Below are 17,205 nucleotides of genomic sequence, written 5' to 3' on the forward strand. Positions count from 1 at the left end.
GTTCTAACCATGATTACCCCAAATCAAAGTTTGGTGAAAAACATTCACACTCTAACATGAAGTGGGAGGAGAAACATTCTTGACTTAGATATTCAGCTTCAGAAGATTCTGCCTGTGCCGGTGAATTAAAAAAATATAAAAATCTTCTATGTTTTCAATGTGTTTGTGCAGTGTGTAAAATCAACAATCATGAAAACTAATTCATGTCATTTCAGTGAGTCTTCATGGTTGAACCCTGCAGAGTCTCTCATTGCTGCAGATGATGATGTCACTCTTTATGGATTCTCACACACACATACACATGTCTTACACACATTGAATTAACTTGTGTTTTAAATAAATGAATCTGTTTTAAATGAATTTTGGTCTTCATTTTGTTCTCTACTTTGTAACTAATGTCCAGGAGGACAATTAGTGGTGGACCTCAGTATTTCTTAGACTCTGGCTGCTCACCTGTAGAAACTGCCCAGGACTGAGCTCCCAAGTGTGGCGAGCCTCAGCTTCCCAAAGAAGTAATGTGTCTTAAAATTACACACTATTGTCTACATTACAACTTTATTTTGTAGTACATTGTATGTATTAGTCTATTTATTGACACATGAATTCCCTCAAAACACATCTTCTTATACCAATCACTGGGATGAAATGCCATCAATTAGGCACATACAGGATAATAAGACTGTTCACAAATAATTTTTGTATTCATCCCTCGGGCTGGTTCTTGGCCGCGTGCCGCGTGTTGGACATCCTGGAAGAGTGATGCTGCGGCAGAAAAACACAGTGAGAGGCCTCCACACTCTTCCCTGCCTCGGATCGTCTCGTGCCTCCTCTACGCCCGCCTCTGCGTCGCTAGCGTCCAATCACAGCTCGTCTCTGCGGGCTCCGGACCACACCGACCAATCACACGCCGACTTGTCCTCCGCGCGCACCTCCGCACGGAGCCCGGGTGCACAGCAGGCAGACAGGCCGCACCTGAGGACCTTTTGTGGGGTGGATGCTGCGATGGACGTGTCGGAGTGACGCCGCAGGACATGTCCGCTCACCACGGCCCCGCACCCGGCATGTCGACGTTAGAAGGAGCCGGTGATGAGGTGGAGTACGGCCGGGCCGCCAAACGTCAGAAGACGGAGGAGACGGAGGGTGAGGAGAGAGAGGAAGGGGAGGAGGAGCTGGAGGAGGGAGAGGACTCCGACACCGGATCGCTGCCCGGTAACGGAGAGTCATCCACTGGCAGTCGAGCGCGATGGAGCGGCGGGCAAGACGGAGCAGGACCCGGGGTAAGAAGGCAACACTGAGGGGGTCAATGCTGCAAAGCATCACACAGGCCCGTAGTGAGGGTGAGCCTGGGAAAAGTGATCATCATCATCATCATCATCATCATCATCATCATCATCATCATCATCATCATCATCATCATCATCATCATCATATCACAGGATGCGACTGCTACCTATGATTTTATTTAATTTCTGTCTGGCAAAATGTTTATGGGACATTTTCTTTCAACTCAGTTTTTAGTCTTATGGGATCAAAATGACTTGTGTTTATCTTCCTCTTCCTGAACTCCAGTCAGTCCAACCTCCAGCTGCACCTGGGAACACAGGTCTGATGCCACTGACCCATAGGTCCTATAGGATGGTTAGTTAGGTCCTATAGGATGGTTACTTAGGTCCTATAGGATGGTTACTTAGGTCCTATAGGATGGTTAGTTAGGTCCTATAGGATGGTTACTTAGGTCCTATAGGATGGTTAGTTAGGTCCTATAGGATGGTTAGTTAGGTCCTATAGGATGGTTACTTAGGTCCTATAGGATGGTTAGTTAGGTCCTATAGGATGGTTACTTAGGTCCTATAGGATGGTTAGTTAGGGCCTATAGGATGGTTACTTAGGTCCTATAGGATGGTTAGTTAGGTCCTATAGGATGGTTACTTAGGTCCTATAGGATGGTTAGTTAGGTCCTATAGGATGGTTACTTAGGTCCTATAGGATGGTTAGTTAGGGCCTATAGGATGGTTAGTTAGGTCCTATAGGATGGTTAATTAGGTCCTATAGGATGGTTACTATAGGATGGTTAGTTAGGTCCTATAGGTTGACGAGATAGGTCCAATAGGATGGTTAATTAGATCCTATAAAATGGTTAGTTCGGTCCAATATAATGGTTACTTAGGTCCTATAGGATGGTTATTATGGTCCTATAGGATGGTTAGTTAGGTCCTATAGGATGGTTAGTTAGGTCCCACAGGATGGTTAGTTAGGTCCTATAGGATGGTTAGTTAGGTCCTATAGGATGACTAGTTTGGTCCAATAGGATGGTTAGATAGATTTCATTAGTGCAGTGGTTAGCGCTCTCACCTCACAGTGAGAAGGTACGACTCGGGGGCTTTCTGTGTGGCTGCGTGTTCTCCCCATGTGTGCATACATGTGAAGTTAACTGGTGATGCTAAATTGCAACTAGGTGTGGTTGTTTGTCTCTATGTGTCTGCCCTGTCCAGGTGTATTCTGCCCTCGCCCACAGTGCGCTGGGATTGGCTCCAGCCCCTGTTACCCTGATAAGTGGAAAAGAAGATGGATGGATAGACATTATATTGTTATTGGGATATTACAGGGATTTTTTTTTCTTCCCTCCATTTCGCACCCCCCCAATCCCGTGTATTTGAATTACAAAATTCTACATTGTGTTTTTTAGGAGCACAAAACTGTAGTTTAATCAGAGTTGAGGTGAAAGGTGAAACACAAATTAATTGATAAAACATCACAGGACCTTGTAGACCTACAGGATGCAGACCCTGAAATATCCTCCAGTTTGTTTACACTGATTAATGTGGAGGTGATCACCTCTTGGTTTTGTATAAAAAAAAAATGTGTGTGTGTGTGTGTTGCAGGAGAATGGTGAGGGCACTCATCATATCTCGCCCAGTCCTGTGGTCCATGTCCGGGGTTTGTGCGAAGCTGTAGTTGAAGCTGACCTGATCGATGCCTTGGAGAAGTTTGGATCTATATGGTGAGAAAACCACTGCCTGTGGACCGAAATCGTTAAAGCCAAATTAAATGAAGTAGGTCATAGGAAAAAAACAACAACATCTGAATGAACGATCGTGAAAAATTTTCATTCTCGTCACTTTTCAGAATGATTTAATTCACTCAGCAAAGAATCAATAGTTGCAAGTGCGTTGTTGGTTTTTCTTTTTGTTTGTTTACAGTAGTTCATCTATATTCCTTTCAACAACAATTCCCAAACTGACTCATTGTCCCACAGAAATCCTCTCACACGTTACATACTAATTCTTCTTTTATACATCCAATTACTATTAATAAAGAAAGAAATTAAGCAAATTAGCCTGGCTTGAGACAATGACAGTTGAAAATACCTTCATGACAAACGGTCAGTCTCAGTCTCTAGGAGCTCAATTAACCAAGAAGCAAAAGACAATTAGGTTAGGTTGACTTTCACACTGCACCTTTGAGTGCGGATCAATCGACCTGGACAATGTCGTGCCATTACAACCGCTGCTTGTTTGGGGTCGCGATCAGTTTAAAGTAAGAGTGACCAGAGAGAAAACAAAGCATTACAATGAAGAAACACTGCTCATTGATTGGTGACCTAAAGCAGCCTCCCTGACTGAAACGGACAATAAATGAAGCTGGTTCCTGAGCATTGATGGCAGAAGATTGTATACGTCTTCATGTTGTCACAAGGTTTTCAAGGATAATAGCACAGAAGCAAAACCTCTATATCCAGGTTTGAAATGTATTTTAGCAGTATTGTTGAAGGAACTAATGAAGCCAGGAAAAAAAGAACTCCAATGCTGTTGAAGCTCATCGTGAACAGTTTTGAAGATGATATTGTATATTTGTCATTTCAGTTATGTGATGATGATGCCATTCAAGCGTCAAGCGTTGGTGGAGTTCTCTGCTTTGGAGAGTGCAGACCGTTGCGTATCTAGTGGAGCCAAGGAGCCCGTTTACATAGCAGGTTTGACTCACGGTCTTCACACTATGAAGACGGATGAGCTACTTTTAAGTAAAACATGCTTTTGCTCATAATACTGTATCAGGCCAACAGGCGTACTTCAATTACTCCACATCCAAGAGAATCACCCGGCCAACCAACGCTGACAACCCCAACAGTGGCAACAAGGTCCTCCTGTTGTCCATCCAGAACCCCCTCTACCCTATCACCACGGTAAATATATGCTCTCCCCTGTCATACATTAAATATACCTTCTACTCCATCACATGGTAAATATACCTTCTACCCCTTCACCACGGTAAATATACCCTGTACCCCTTCACCATGGTAAGTATACCTTCTACCCCTTCACCATGGTAAGTATACCTTCTACCCCTTCACCACGGTAAATATACCCTGTACCCCTTCACCATGGTAAAAATACCCTGTACCCCTTCACCATGGTAAATATACCTTCTACCCCTTCACCACGGTAAATATACCCTGTACCCCTTCACCATGGTAAATATACCTTCTACCCCTTCACCATGGTAAAAATACCTTCTACCCCTTCACCATGGTAAATACACTCTCAACCCCAAGGGTACCCAATATGTCAACCGTGATCTACAGGTCGATGGCAAAGGTTGTGTGGATAAAGCATATGGCGTTAAAGAAACGGACGTCAGTCTATCATCCATCCTCACTGTGACATTCATCTCTTAATTAACATGCAGGGCAGTCAGTCTGACGTCTTTCCTTTTCTGACGCCTGGATTGCCACGCAGACCCCTACAACCGCACCAAATGCTGACAAACTCTAGCAAACTACTAAGAAGATTTTTCGAGAGCTCTGTCTGGAGATTAAGGACTTTTTCTGTGTAGCTAAACATGCAGAATACAACCAAGTAAATATCGATCAGTGGTTGCTAGTCATTTGCCAGACTAGTATTTTTAATTGATCCGACCAACATGTTGAATGACCTTAATGGAGTGAGCGAAATGATCAGCTCCTTTAATGTTTTACTTTACTGGAGCCAATCACTACATTCATGTGCGACCCGTTTTGGGAAGATGCTGAAGTTGATTCACTCCTTTCAAAAATTGCAATATTGTTTAACCTAAACTCATCTGGACTGGAGGAGGAGATTTTGACACTACAAGCTGACATTCAGCTTGAACCAGGGCTCAAGGACAGTTCCCACATGAAGATTATTGAGTCCAAATACCGTTCCACTATGGCTGGTGATCAATTGGAAATGTGCTTGAGGCTGACTATTCTATCAGCAGCTTCTGTCTTTGACTATGCATCCCTGGCTGATTCCATTCAGTGCAAGTCATCGGAGTAAGGTCATGACAAAACATGTGCAGAGTTGTGTTGTGCAATATAGGTTCATGCAGTAATGCAAGGTACACCAACATATAAAGAATACTCAATGTACTTTTAAGAGTCGGTGGATAATTTTGACTTGGTCATTTTATTAGCAGCTCGAATGCTGAAAATGTGTGTGAACCCCTGCTTTAACCCATCAACACTGTTAATATACTCTCTTCTACATCAGGTAAATATACTGTCTACCCCGTCAGGCATATATATATAACTCAGCATACAAAAGCAGACAAACTGAGCATGTAGTGGTGGCCAAAAATGGTGGATTGTGTCTGTCTTCACAGTAAAGGTCATTAAAAACACAGTTACCTCAGGACTGTATTTGCTCCTATTGAAATTATGTCATTTCCAGCACTGCCGATGACCTCAAAGAACTTGTAGAATGTTTAATTATTTTGTTTTTTCTTCTGTTTGGTGCAGGATGTTCTGTACACGGTGTGTAATCCCATCGGTAGTGTGCTGAGGATTGTCATCTTCAAACGAAATGGGATCCAGGCCATGGTGGAGTATCCTTTATGAATGAGAGGGGAAGCCGAGTGCAGCCAGCTCAGCCGCTATCAAAACGAATTTAAAAAAGTACAAATACTGTATAGAAAAAACTACTCAATTACAGTAACGCGAGTAAATGTTATTCGTTACTTTCCACCGCTGTACATACGTATGAACATGCACACAAACCGGCAGTCTGTTTGCTCAAGCATTCAATTTGACATGTTTATTAAAGGGTGTTAGTGAATCAGGCTGGAAATGGCCAACACAAATCATTTTCCAGTGTCAGAATCCTCAATCGTCATTCCTCAAGTCAACAAAGTACAGGTCAGAGTTCAATCCACCCGCTGAACTGCATCAGCTTCAACTGTACATTAGACTATTTTAATCAGTCTTTAGGTTTTGTTCCACTTTGCATCTAGTTTGACATACAATATTTTTGTGATTTTTCATTTTTCAGTAATCGTAGGTACTGTCATGTGTTGATTGGCGTATTGCAATGGTCTGTCTTCTTTCCTGAACTACTGTTCCCACAGGTTTGACTCAGTTCAGTGTGCTCAGAAGGCCAAAGCAGCATTGAATGGCGCCGACATCTACGCTGGTTGCTGTACACTCAAGATTGAATATGCAAGGGTAAGAGTGTGCAGTCCGGTCACATTGCAGAAAATGTTTCAGCACATATCAAAACGGCAGGTGGTAACGCGATCTGCTTTTCTTTTAAAGGCTTCCAAACAGTAGGAAACTTTACTTAAGTGTCCTTGGCTGTCACATATCAGCATTTTGCTGCAATGCATGACAGGTGTTTACCGACATCTATGAATTACACCACTTGTACATTTGTGAGGTATTTAAAGACATTTAAACAACTGACATGTTTGATATCAGATGTTAAATTCTGGTTGTCACTTTGCCATTCTGACTCTACATGTGCACACTTTTACTTTTACACAGGTTATGAGGCTTTCGCCTGCAGAAATGTCTACATAACTTAAAAAAATGAATGATGCAGATTGCAGCACTTTTAACAAAACATGGACTGCTAGCCATTTATAACAATAACCATGTTATTATTGGTGTCAGTAAAATAGATAACTTCACCCTGTGTGGTTTGTTGAGCCCATGGAGGAGCATGGGATTGGACATGGGGACAGAGGCTACCACACACCTGTAAGATGGCTCAGATGGAAAGTGGAAATTCAAGACTTCAAGAACTGTATAACCCTGTGCAACTAGAGAGCAACACTCACATGTAAACCCTGAAAGAAGTAAAAACGCCCTTCTGCAGATTTACATCTATTTTTAGGAGAACTGCATGTAGAGTTCTCAGGATGATTTGAAGACTTCAATATTGTTGAAGGGTGATATGCAAATGATTTCCTCTCCCTTTACCTCCGGTGTGGATGGTGCGCCAGGAGATGTTCAGCTAGAACTCATTGCCCTGCAGTCTGATATGACGCTGGCAGAGCACTTCATGTCAGTATCACTGCTGGATTCTTACTCTTTGAACTTTGAACACATGGACACACGATTCTGGTTCTTTTCGAATCTACCTACGTTATTTGACCAACCATTCTTACTGATGAAGTTTAACAAATCCAGGTACAGGTGGACTGTGATCTCACTGGTGATCATCTGTCAGTTCTCCTTTTCATGTCCACCTCGTCATATTTACTCTCAACAGTCACATCTTGACAGAACTGAGGCGGCTGTGGCTCGGTTGGTAGAGCGGTCGTCTTACAATCCAAAGGTTGCAGATTCAATTCCCATCTCTCCCTGTACACATGTCAAAGTGACCTTGAGCAAGACACTGAACCCCAACCTGCTCCCAATGAATGGATTAGGTGCCTTGCATGGCGACTGCCTCTATTGGAGTGTGAATGTGAGGATGTAAAGAGCTATATAAGTGCAATCCGTTAACCAAAACAATGCATTTTCTTCTGCAATAATTTCTGGTTCTCATGCAGCCATTTTGGACACATAATGGTCCATACGTGCTATAGTGGTGATAAGAATACGTTATGGAGTGTCTTTAAGAATTAGGAGGACTCATTGACTGCCACCAGGTTAGTTTTCAAAATGCACAAAGATCACCTTCAGTGTCACTGATCGTGGTGAACCCAAACGCAGACTCAGACTCAGATCAGGTATTCGGAGAGTTTATTAAGAAAAAGGCGTACAAAACCAGAGGGGTGATCCAAAGGCAAGTAGTCAAAGTCCAGGCAGAGGTCAAGAAACACAGAGAAGATCACAAGAGCACAGGGAAAAGGCTGGGGTCACAAGAAGAACCACAATGACAATCGAGCACTGAGACAAGAGGAAGAGGGGTTTAAATACACAAGGGAAGGAAGGGCAGACAGGTGATACAAATCAGACACACACAGAGGGAACAGGAAGGGTTAAGTGAACAAACACAGATCCATTTGTACTTAAGCTTTAACTTCGTGGCTGATGTCTTGAGATGAAGCTTCAATATTTCACCCCACAACATGATGCTGCCACCTCCATGCAACACTAAAGAAGGAAGACATACTGTATAATGAAACCTTTCGCTGTTTGTTATACATTTAGAGTTTTGCATTCTCAGTTGATGTAATCAGACATTTAAAGAAATGTGATCAAATCAGTTGGTTTTAAGCTATATTCTGTTTTCAAGGACTGAAAGCTAAAAGCTTTGTCGTGTACCTTTGTGTGTAGACCAGAGAGAGAAAGGTTTTAGCACATTTATTTGCCCAAGATTCGTATATGTTATCCTCCTCTTTGTCCCACGACAAAACCTTTTTCAACATTTAACATCTCGTTGATTTTGCAACATTAGACCATCTCACACCACTTGATTTATAAGCGTTTATTTATTTATTTTTTCCTAAAATTCTGTGAAATTCGGAATTTGTTCACCTTATAATTCTTTTCACTTGGCTTTATACTACGTGTAGTGGAGGAATATTATTTTATGAATGGAAGTTCTATTCTTCCCTTTAGCTGTATATTGTTCAAATCTAATTCTGTTTCTTTCCCTGAAAGGAATTTGTTATGCTGAAATATTTTAATGAGTTAGCTTTGCAGTGACGCTTGTGTTTTTAAGCTTAAAGGCTGATAATTCCACACCTGCCAGCTGTTTCATCCTGCAAATGATTTCTCAGGCTCCTCCAGAAATACCATGACATCGTCGGCAAACAGTGTGACCTTCTGTTCAATCCCTGTTATAATAGTTCCTTTAATCAATCTAATCAATGCTCTATCTTATTAACTGGCTGTTCTTTTTTATCTCAATGCAGCCTACACGTCTGAATGTGATAAAGAATGACAACGACAGCTGGGACTACACTAAACCTTACCTGGTCAGACGAGGTAAGACAAAAACGGTTTCTTTTCAATGTTCATTTTGGTCAAAGTCTCTGGGAAAATCTATGTTCGGGTTGCCACAATTATTTTTTCATGTGTGAAGGTGCACATTTCCTTCTACTGTAGCTCATTTTAGCTACATTTAAGAAAGGAGTGCAGTGTTGACGGTGTGTCAACATCTTCTGTCATTTTGGGTGAGTTTCCACCTGTTGAATAGGAGTAAAGTCACTGACACTTTGGACATCCATCACATGGAGACACACCGCTTCCTGTTGCGCCAAAACTCATTCTGAGCACTCTCACACCAGCCAATCACCAGCATCTCACAAACTTGCACTTTGGACTCCTGGGAGAGAGAACAAAGGAAAAGGAGTGGACATCAGGCTGACTATGCAGAGCAACTTTCTTCCATCTAAACCTTCACTGACCAGCAAAATGAAAAAGAGCGTTGTTGGGGGGGATCTCACTCCTGCTGACCGTCATGCAGCTGCTGCTTCAACATGCCTGCGAGGCCTCAGACTCAACTCCTTCTGCAGAACTCCACTAGTAGTTTCTTCTATTTATACTTGAACATGATCTGCCGGATGTGTGGTCCACATTGTCCATTAAACTCTTTCAGGCTTCTGGATTCTAAATTTCACTCAGTGTTTCTTAATTGATAAGCATCTTCTATCTAACAACGACTTCATTCACTGGATACCTTAAATATATTGTTTGATTTGTGTCTGATGCAAATAGTTATGTGTAAAAAATACGCTTTGCATGCACTGTGGCGATATGAATTTTACTACATTGATTTCAAAACTTGTTTCTTGGAATCCACATGAATTAGGGTTGTCACAATATCTCAATTTTGTAAAATGTGGATCTGATCCAGATTTCACCATGCTAGGTCAGGTTAGTTTCTGGTTTTTGAAAGAAGAAGTAAAAGAAAGTCCCAAGAGCTGCAGAATCGATCCCCACATCCGACAGGCCACCACCGTTTGTCCCTTGATCCCCACCAGCTCCACAGAGCGCCACACAGTGGCCACCGATGGGTCACGTCGGTAAAAGAAATATCCCCAATGGGAAATTTTTTATATAATCATAATAATAATAATAATAATAATAATAATAATAATAATAATAATAATAATAATAGTATTGTTGTTGTTGTTGTTATAATTATTATTATTATTATTTTCTGTGTTTTGATTTTTATTCTTATTGATATTGTTGTTTCGGTCTGAACAGGCGCAAACAACATGTCACTGCACATTATGCCGTGTATAATTGTGTTTGTGACAAATGAAGGTCTTGATTCTTGACCTCTGGTTCACTGAGCTTGACTCAGATCTGCACTGTGACTGCCCACTGCTCCAAGCATAGTATGTCGTTCAGGTTACCTGTAATGGGTTAAATGCAGAGAACTAATTTCTCTAAGTGAATATAAAATCTAATATTTAAAAATATAATATCTAAAACTGAGGCTTTCTTGTTTAACCTCTCAGAATTTAGGAGGAAAGGGTTCAGTCCACCTGGAGGTTAATTTCCTTGTTCATGAGCTGGTGATTTTTGGTTTGTCCAGTGTTTTAGTTTGTGTCAGTGTTTGAACCTAAATACTTCAAATTTCAAAAACTCAGGTGATGACGCTAGATTACACAGTTCCTTCGATGAAATTTAAGGTAAACGGGGAAAATTAGATTATTAAACATTTGGGAATTCATCCGTCTGAGGACCTCTCAGGGCTCTTCAAGGCAAACCGTGAGCCGATATCCTCAAGAATAAAAGCAGATCTACACAGACGGAATCTGGTCCCACAGAAGTATCTGAAAAGCAAACTTCTAAATCGTTTTTTGTTTTGTTTTATTGTACCAGAAAAATAAATACTTAAAAACTTGCTAAATATCATGATTAAAGTCAACTTGGTATATTGTGACACCCCTGTCGTGAGGTCCCTGGTGACAGGAACTGTTCTCACACATGCATGGTTGCACCAGAATTTTTACAATATTTTCATTAAACTTGTAAACAGCAAAGTCATAATTTCATCTCTGCATGGTCCTGTGTGTACAGAAAGCATCGTTTTTGCAAACTTTGTACTGCGATGTAGCTGACTTATGCTTTGGGAAAAAAAAAACAAAACAATCAACTACATAATGATGTTGGCTCTGTATGCCGATCAGTTCAGAAACTAAAATACATTTTCACACCGTTTAAATTAAAGATAAACTATTTGGTCCCTATTTAAAACCATCTGAACTGGTGTTCCTGTCACAGCTGGCAGTGAGGCCAAAAATACTGATTCTGAAATTCATATCGATCATAAAATGTATGAAACTTCAAGTGATTTATAGAATACATTCAGTTTTGTGAAGACATTTCTGAAGATGTCCTTATTCAGGTTTTATTTCTCTATTGTGCACGATCAGTGATTGTGTGTGATCATGAGATTCTTTTCCAAATGTTTTTGTGGTAAACACAATGTGTCCTACAAGTCATGTTAAGAAGTGTTTCAGGAAAATAATTAACTCAAAGGTGAGACTTTCTCCAGCTGTGTTTGCTGATATAAAACCGTTCAATCCTGATCAAAGTGTTTGTAATGGAGGTGCATTGCAATGAAATGTGGGACTTCATTGACTCTGAGCCTCAAGCTCGTTAACGTGAGCTTTTCTCCTTCAGACAAACAATGTTGAGTTCTCCACCTGTAAAACTGAAACCCAATTGTTTTTAATGAGGATTGCAAACACAGTTATTTTGTGCTTCTGATTATATGCTGAGTTGTGTTTTGCTGCTGAGGCGTTTGTATCTTGAGGCTCTGCTATAGACGATTACAAATTAGCACAGACCAGCCATGCAGTATGTAAAGCTTTGTTTCAGAATGTTGATTAAATGGTTTTAACAGAGTGATGGTGGTGATGTTTTTATTATGATGACAATGTAATGCAGGTTGATGTTCTTTCGTGCTGGGAGAAAAAGGGGAAGCTTGAGGCCTCACAGGTACTGTTTCCTTTATATCTGTTCTCTTGTACTTGTTTGTAGTTCTGCCTGCTTTATCCAATGAAGTCAAATCTATTGTTGTTATTAAGTGCCGGGCAACACTCAAAAGGTTTAATCCCTATTAATCAGATGGTTGTCTGCATTTAATTGCATTGTCAAGCATAAAAAAAAACAACAATTCGTCAAAATGCGCAGTTTTACTGTTAATATACTATAAATAGAAGATCAACACCAAAAGCAGTGTTTTTTTTACACAGTAGGTGTTAAAGTAGTTCTCAGAAACTAAAATAAGTTAATTTCTGCTGTTATTGTGGTCTTAACAAGATTGTTATAGCAGACAAGTTACCTCAGAGTCCAGAGCCACCACCATGTTACTGTAACGGGCCATCTCTGGGAAAAGGTCTTATATTAAATGTGGTGGTCTCATACTTTAATGCCACATTTAGACTGAAAATCCGCCACAAACCTGATTTAGTGAAAGTGTTTCACACAGACAGCCCAGAATTAAATCACAAGATCTCTGCCATCGCCCGTCAACAAATCATAAGGACACAATAACGGCTGTGCGCACATTACAAATTTATTTCCACGTGACTGACGCAGGTCAACATTTTCCTGTGTTCACCTCTTCACTCACACACTACATGGAGTTTTAGATTAGTGCGTTTCCAGGTCAGTGTAAAATCGGCTTTATAATCACTTCCCGGTGTTACGCCGGTTCCTGTGCCACACAATAGCACAGGAGCGAGAGTAACAACCTGACTCAGCCCATCAAACTGCAGGCGCGTGCTGTGAATGAAACCAGGGGAGGTGGAGTCAGGTTGTGCAGACTTTTATTTTACAAACTACTTGCAGACTTTAAAATGCTGCGTCTGAACTCTGCCCACAAAGAGCCTTGAAAAAGTCTCAATGTGATATAAATTGATTATTGGCATTATTCCATGATTGTATTAACATGATAATAATGTGTTCACTTCCAGAGCTCTAGTTTTTTTTTTTATTATAATTCAATGTACTCCATCAATTGACATTTATTTTGTGGGATGAAAAGAATGTATTTGAATTTTAAAACCATTTGCAAACTCTTCCACCTGACTTACACTTCAGTTAAGCATAATGTTGGAGCCATTTCAGTTCCTTTTGTGTAGTTTTAACCTTCCGTTGTAAGATGACGGTACTAGAACATCTTTTCCTCCATAATGTGTCTGTGAGGAGTTTTCTGGTTACCTGGTGTTGCCATTTTTGTTTCGGGGGACAGTACAAGAAGAAAATATGCAAGTGCTGATGTGTGTGTGTGTGTGTGTGTGTGTGTGTGTGTGTGTGTGTGTGTGTGTGTGTGTGTGTGTGTGTGTGTGTGTGTGTGTGTGTGTGTGTGTGTGTGTGTGTGTGTGTGTGTGTGTGTCTTTCAGATCGTGGAAAGGGAAGACAGAGACAAGCAATTTTAGGAGAACACCCGTCGTCCTACAGTGATAACGGCTACGGTAAGACTCTATTAAAACCGAACTAACACCAGTCTGGTACCTTTTCTAATGTTGATAGCTCCCAGACCACAGAGGGGAAACTTCACACTCCCATTATGTACACATACATACACATAATGTTTGGAATTACTTAATGAGACATTTTTGATTGACGTTTCTGACATTACTATTCAAGGGAACAGAATCACTTGCGCAGTAGGCCGGTGGGTCTATGATTGGGACAAGGGTGGCTGCCAACCCCTCAGACTGTTTGACCTAAGACCGATTATTAAGCCACAAACTAATATGGCATCATGTTTCCACACCCGAGATGACCAAAACTATGCCGTGTACAAAGCCTGAAGGCCAGAATATGCTCAGCACTAAATCCTAACATAGGCCTCTTTCACACTGCAGGGAAATGCGACCCAGTTCAGATTGTTTTACTCGTCAGTGACCCGCTACGACCTGTTTTGTAGCTGTGTGAAAGCTCCAATTCCCATTTTTCCACACCAGACTTCCACAAGAGTTCCAATTTGGATATATTCCTACATGTGACTGACTCGTCACTGACGTGTTACTGACATCATGGGTAAGGACTTCCTGTTGGGTTTAGAGTGTGAGGGTCAACGACTGAAACGTCCTGGCCGTAGTAGACATTCGGAGATAGCAATTTTCTGCGCCTGAAACGATTCCTCGAGACGTTTGAGTAATTTGATTACTAAGATGCCTTAAGGCTTTGTTTAATTCACTACTATGTGGACACATTGCACTCACTTCTGCTTTCGATGTGGTGGAGCGAAGGAGGCAGCGTAGCTCAAGGCGTTATCCAACAGTGCAGTCCGGCTCGTGCAGGCGGGGGGCCCAGACTAGCACCAGGGCGACGGGGAGGTTGGACACCAGCAAGGGGATGGGGGACGCCGGGAAAGAGGGACAGGACCCTGCCAGACATCGCAGCCGGTTGAGTCCCCTGGACTGCGTCTTCCAGCTGCCTCGGCAAAATTTAGGCATTCTGATCAGCGAGACACTCGCAGCGCAAAGCAGCGAGCCTGGGGAAAGAATTTCGTCTTCCCTGCAACAATGTCATCAACTATGGTTCCTGGGGCTGCGTAGCATTATTAGAAAAGACATCAGAAAACATTGCACTTTGTCGGAGTAATTTTTCCATACAAATATTAGAAAGACTAAGTTTTTGTTCATTAACTATGTAAGATTTATTCCAGGCCTTCTTATTACTTTGTTCGTTACAAAACATTGCTAAAAATGGCTTTAAAATTGGTAGAATTTGCTTTAAAACCTTCTGCATCAAGACCCCCAGAACAGTCAGCTGAAACCATTTTTTCCTGTTGCCTTTCCTGGACTGTACAAATGTGCAAAAATTGTAGGGGGCGCTATGGAGCCATTTTGACAGACAATTCCCATAAAATATTACATTTTTCATCACTTCTGACGTGTGTGCAAATTTCCATGCAAGTTTGAGCATGTTTATGCCGTCAGAAATGCCGCTTTTCTGGCGGGAAAAGAAGTGTAATAATTCCTTGCATTCCAATTGGGTCTTCGCAACACCCGGTGCTCAGACCTTAAATAGGCTGTCTCTGTCATATACAGGGCTTTCTTGTTTATGGTTGTGCTGATTACTTGAAATAATAATAATGGCACAATTTAGTGCCTTGACATTCAAACTAGATGCACAATGCTCCGCAGGTTTTAATCATAGTGCTGCATTAATGGGAAATGCTTAAATGTTTGAGACTCCTGCTTGCTGTGCCTCAACAGGTCTCCCCTTCCCCCTGCTGCCGCTGCCAAGCAACAACAGGTACAAGCTCACCTCAGTGGACGTTCCCGACATGGTGTCCTACCCTCTCCCACAGTCCTCTTCCTCGTACTCCAGCCATGCCCCGAGCTCTGTGGCCATGGTGAGCGGTCTTCATCCCTGCAAGATGAACTGCACCCGCATCTTCAACCTCTTCTGCCTCTATGGAAACATTGAAAAAGTAAGTTTGCATATTTTTGAAGTTCGACAGAGATATCCGCCTCATGTGTGATAGAAACAAAGTAAACCAATGTCATTTCTACAATTTAAAGCGAGAACCTGTGACCCTGTGGGTGTGGTGCTTGTTGTTAGTATTGTGGTAAAAAAACACATTTTCTTACTGTTTGAAGTAAGATTCCGCTAAACTTCTCCTGTTTTACGTCAGCGAGGATCCTCAAATTATTTGTATTTGCTAAACGCCACAATATTAGAAGGTATTTTTTTATTACTTTCTTTGAAGTCAAAGGTTTACATGGATTGCCTTAGAATTTGGTAGCATGGCCAATAAGCTATAAGACATGGGTCAAACGTTTTGGGTATCCTTCAACTAGCTTCTTATAAAAGTTTGTTGCCCTTTCCTCCTGATAGAACTGAGGCCCGTACCGTGATCAACATATCCAGCATCTCTCTCTGTTTCCTGGGTTGACTTATCCAGACACGTGTGATCCTGTTTAGCGGTAATATGAAGCAGGCTATCAAGTCGCTAGTTCAACTCAGACCTAGTTGTTCGTGTTCACATGAAAGGGGCGGAGTTTGCAGCGTCTGACCTATCACACACACAGAGATACTCTGCAGAGCAGTTTGCAGATTACTGAAGGATCAATTATTCTCAGAAAATATGAAGAATTAACACACATCCACCAGGCTTAAAGCAACTCTGCTGCTGCAGCCAAATCCAGACTCGACTTGTTAATGCGTGACTTAGTGAGATTATACGATAAACATTCATTGGACAATATAAACGGACAGCACAGCATGCTGATCAATCAATTTCACTTTATTACAGCAGAAACGTTTCAGGCTGAACTTCCTCACTGCTCCTCTTTAAGATTATATTTCCATCCAGTTGTTTTGAGGCTGAGTATCTCTTGTGTTTGTTTTGTGTTGGAATATTAATTCATCACAGTGACGACACAAGTAGTTCTGCACTCAATAAATTCATGTTTCTGCAGTTCTGTCAGGTGTGATCTTATCCAGAACATAACCTGGTCAGGAGCAGGTTAGACATTCAGTGTAAGATGCCGGGGTGATTTATCCCTGTGAGAAATGAACAAGCATCGTAGCATGGAAAACTCAGGGTTAATCCTTGAAGTTATCTCGACAAGAGAATATCCAGCGTCGTAGTACAGGCCTCAGTTCCTCTCGAAGCAAAAGAGACCCTCAACATGATGCTGCCACCCCCATGCCTCACAGTTTGCTTCACAAGCTTCCCCCTTTTTCCTCCAACTGTAATGATGGTCATCAAGGCCAAACAGTTCCACTTTAGTTCCACCAGAATACAGGACATGTCTCTAAAAAACAAGGGCTGTTTTTCTGTGTGAATTTGCAAACTTGTAATGTTTTTTATGTTTCTTTTGGAGTCATGGCTTCTTCCTCGCTAAGTAGCCTTTCAGCCCACACAAGTCGGCACAAGACTCGTTTCACTGTGGATAATGACACTCTGACCAACTTCAGCCAGCATCTTCACAAGGTCTTTAGCTTTTGTTCTGGTGTCGATTCACACCTTTTGGACCAAAACACAGTCATCTCTAGGACCCCGGACCCCTCTCCTTGCTGGCTTGTAT

The 17,205-nt window shown here is 41.6% G+C and overlaps 1 protein-coding gene across 1 annotated transcript in view; it reads left to right on the top strand.

Annotated features, from left to right (window-relative positions):
* Positions 1 to 941: 941 nt before the first annotated feature.
* hnrnpll (heterogeneous nuclear ribonucleoprotein L like) overlaps positions 942 to 17,205 on the top strand; it is a 27,880-nt gene continuing 11,616 nt past the window's right edge. The window contains exons 1-9 of the mRNA XM_080481521.1: positions 942 to 1,277; positions 2,883 to 3,001; positions 3,864 to 3,973; positions 4,056 to 4,183; positions 5,759 to 5,844; positions 6,364 to 6,460; positions 9,103 to 9,175; positions 13,558 to 13,629; positions 15,385 to 15,602. Of these exons, the coding sequence (XP_080337647.1) occupies positions 1,032 to 1,277; positions 2,883 to 3,001; positions 3,864 to 3,973; positions 4,056 to 4,183; positions 5,759 to 5,844; positions 6,364 to 6,460; positions 9,103 to 9,175; positions 13,558 to 13,629; positions 15,385 to 15,602 (1,149 nt within the window). The 5' untranslated portion in view covers positions 942 to 1,031. The remainder of the gene's footprint in view (positions 1,278 to 2,882; positions 3,002 to 3,863; positions 3,974 to 4,055; positions 4,184 to 5,758; positions 5,845 to 6,363; positions 6,461 to 9,102; positions 9,176 to 13,557; positions 13,630 to 15,384; positions 15,603 to 17,205) is intronic.

The sequence above is a fragment of the Lipophrys pholis genome (assembly GCF_963383615.2).
Source record: "Lipophrys pholis genome assembly, chromosome: 15".
Lineage (NCBI taxonomy): Eukaryota > Metazoa > Chordata > Actinopteri > Blenniiformes > Blenniidae > Lipophrys > Lipophrys pholis.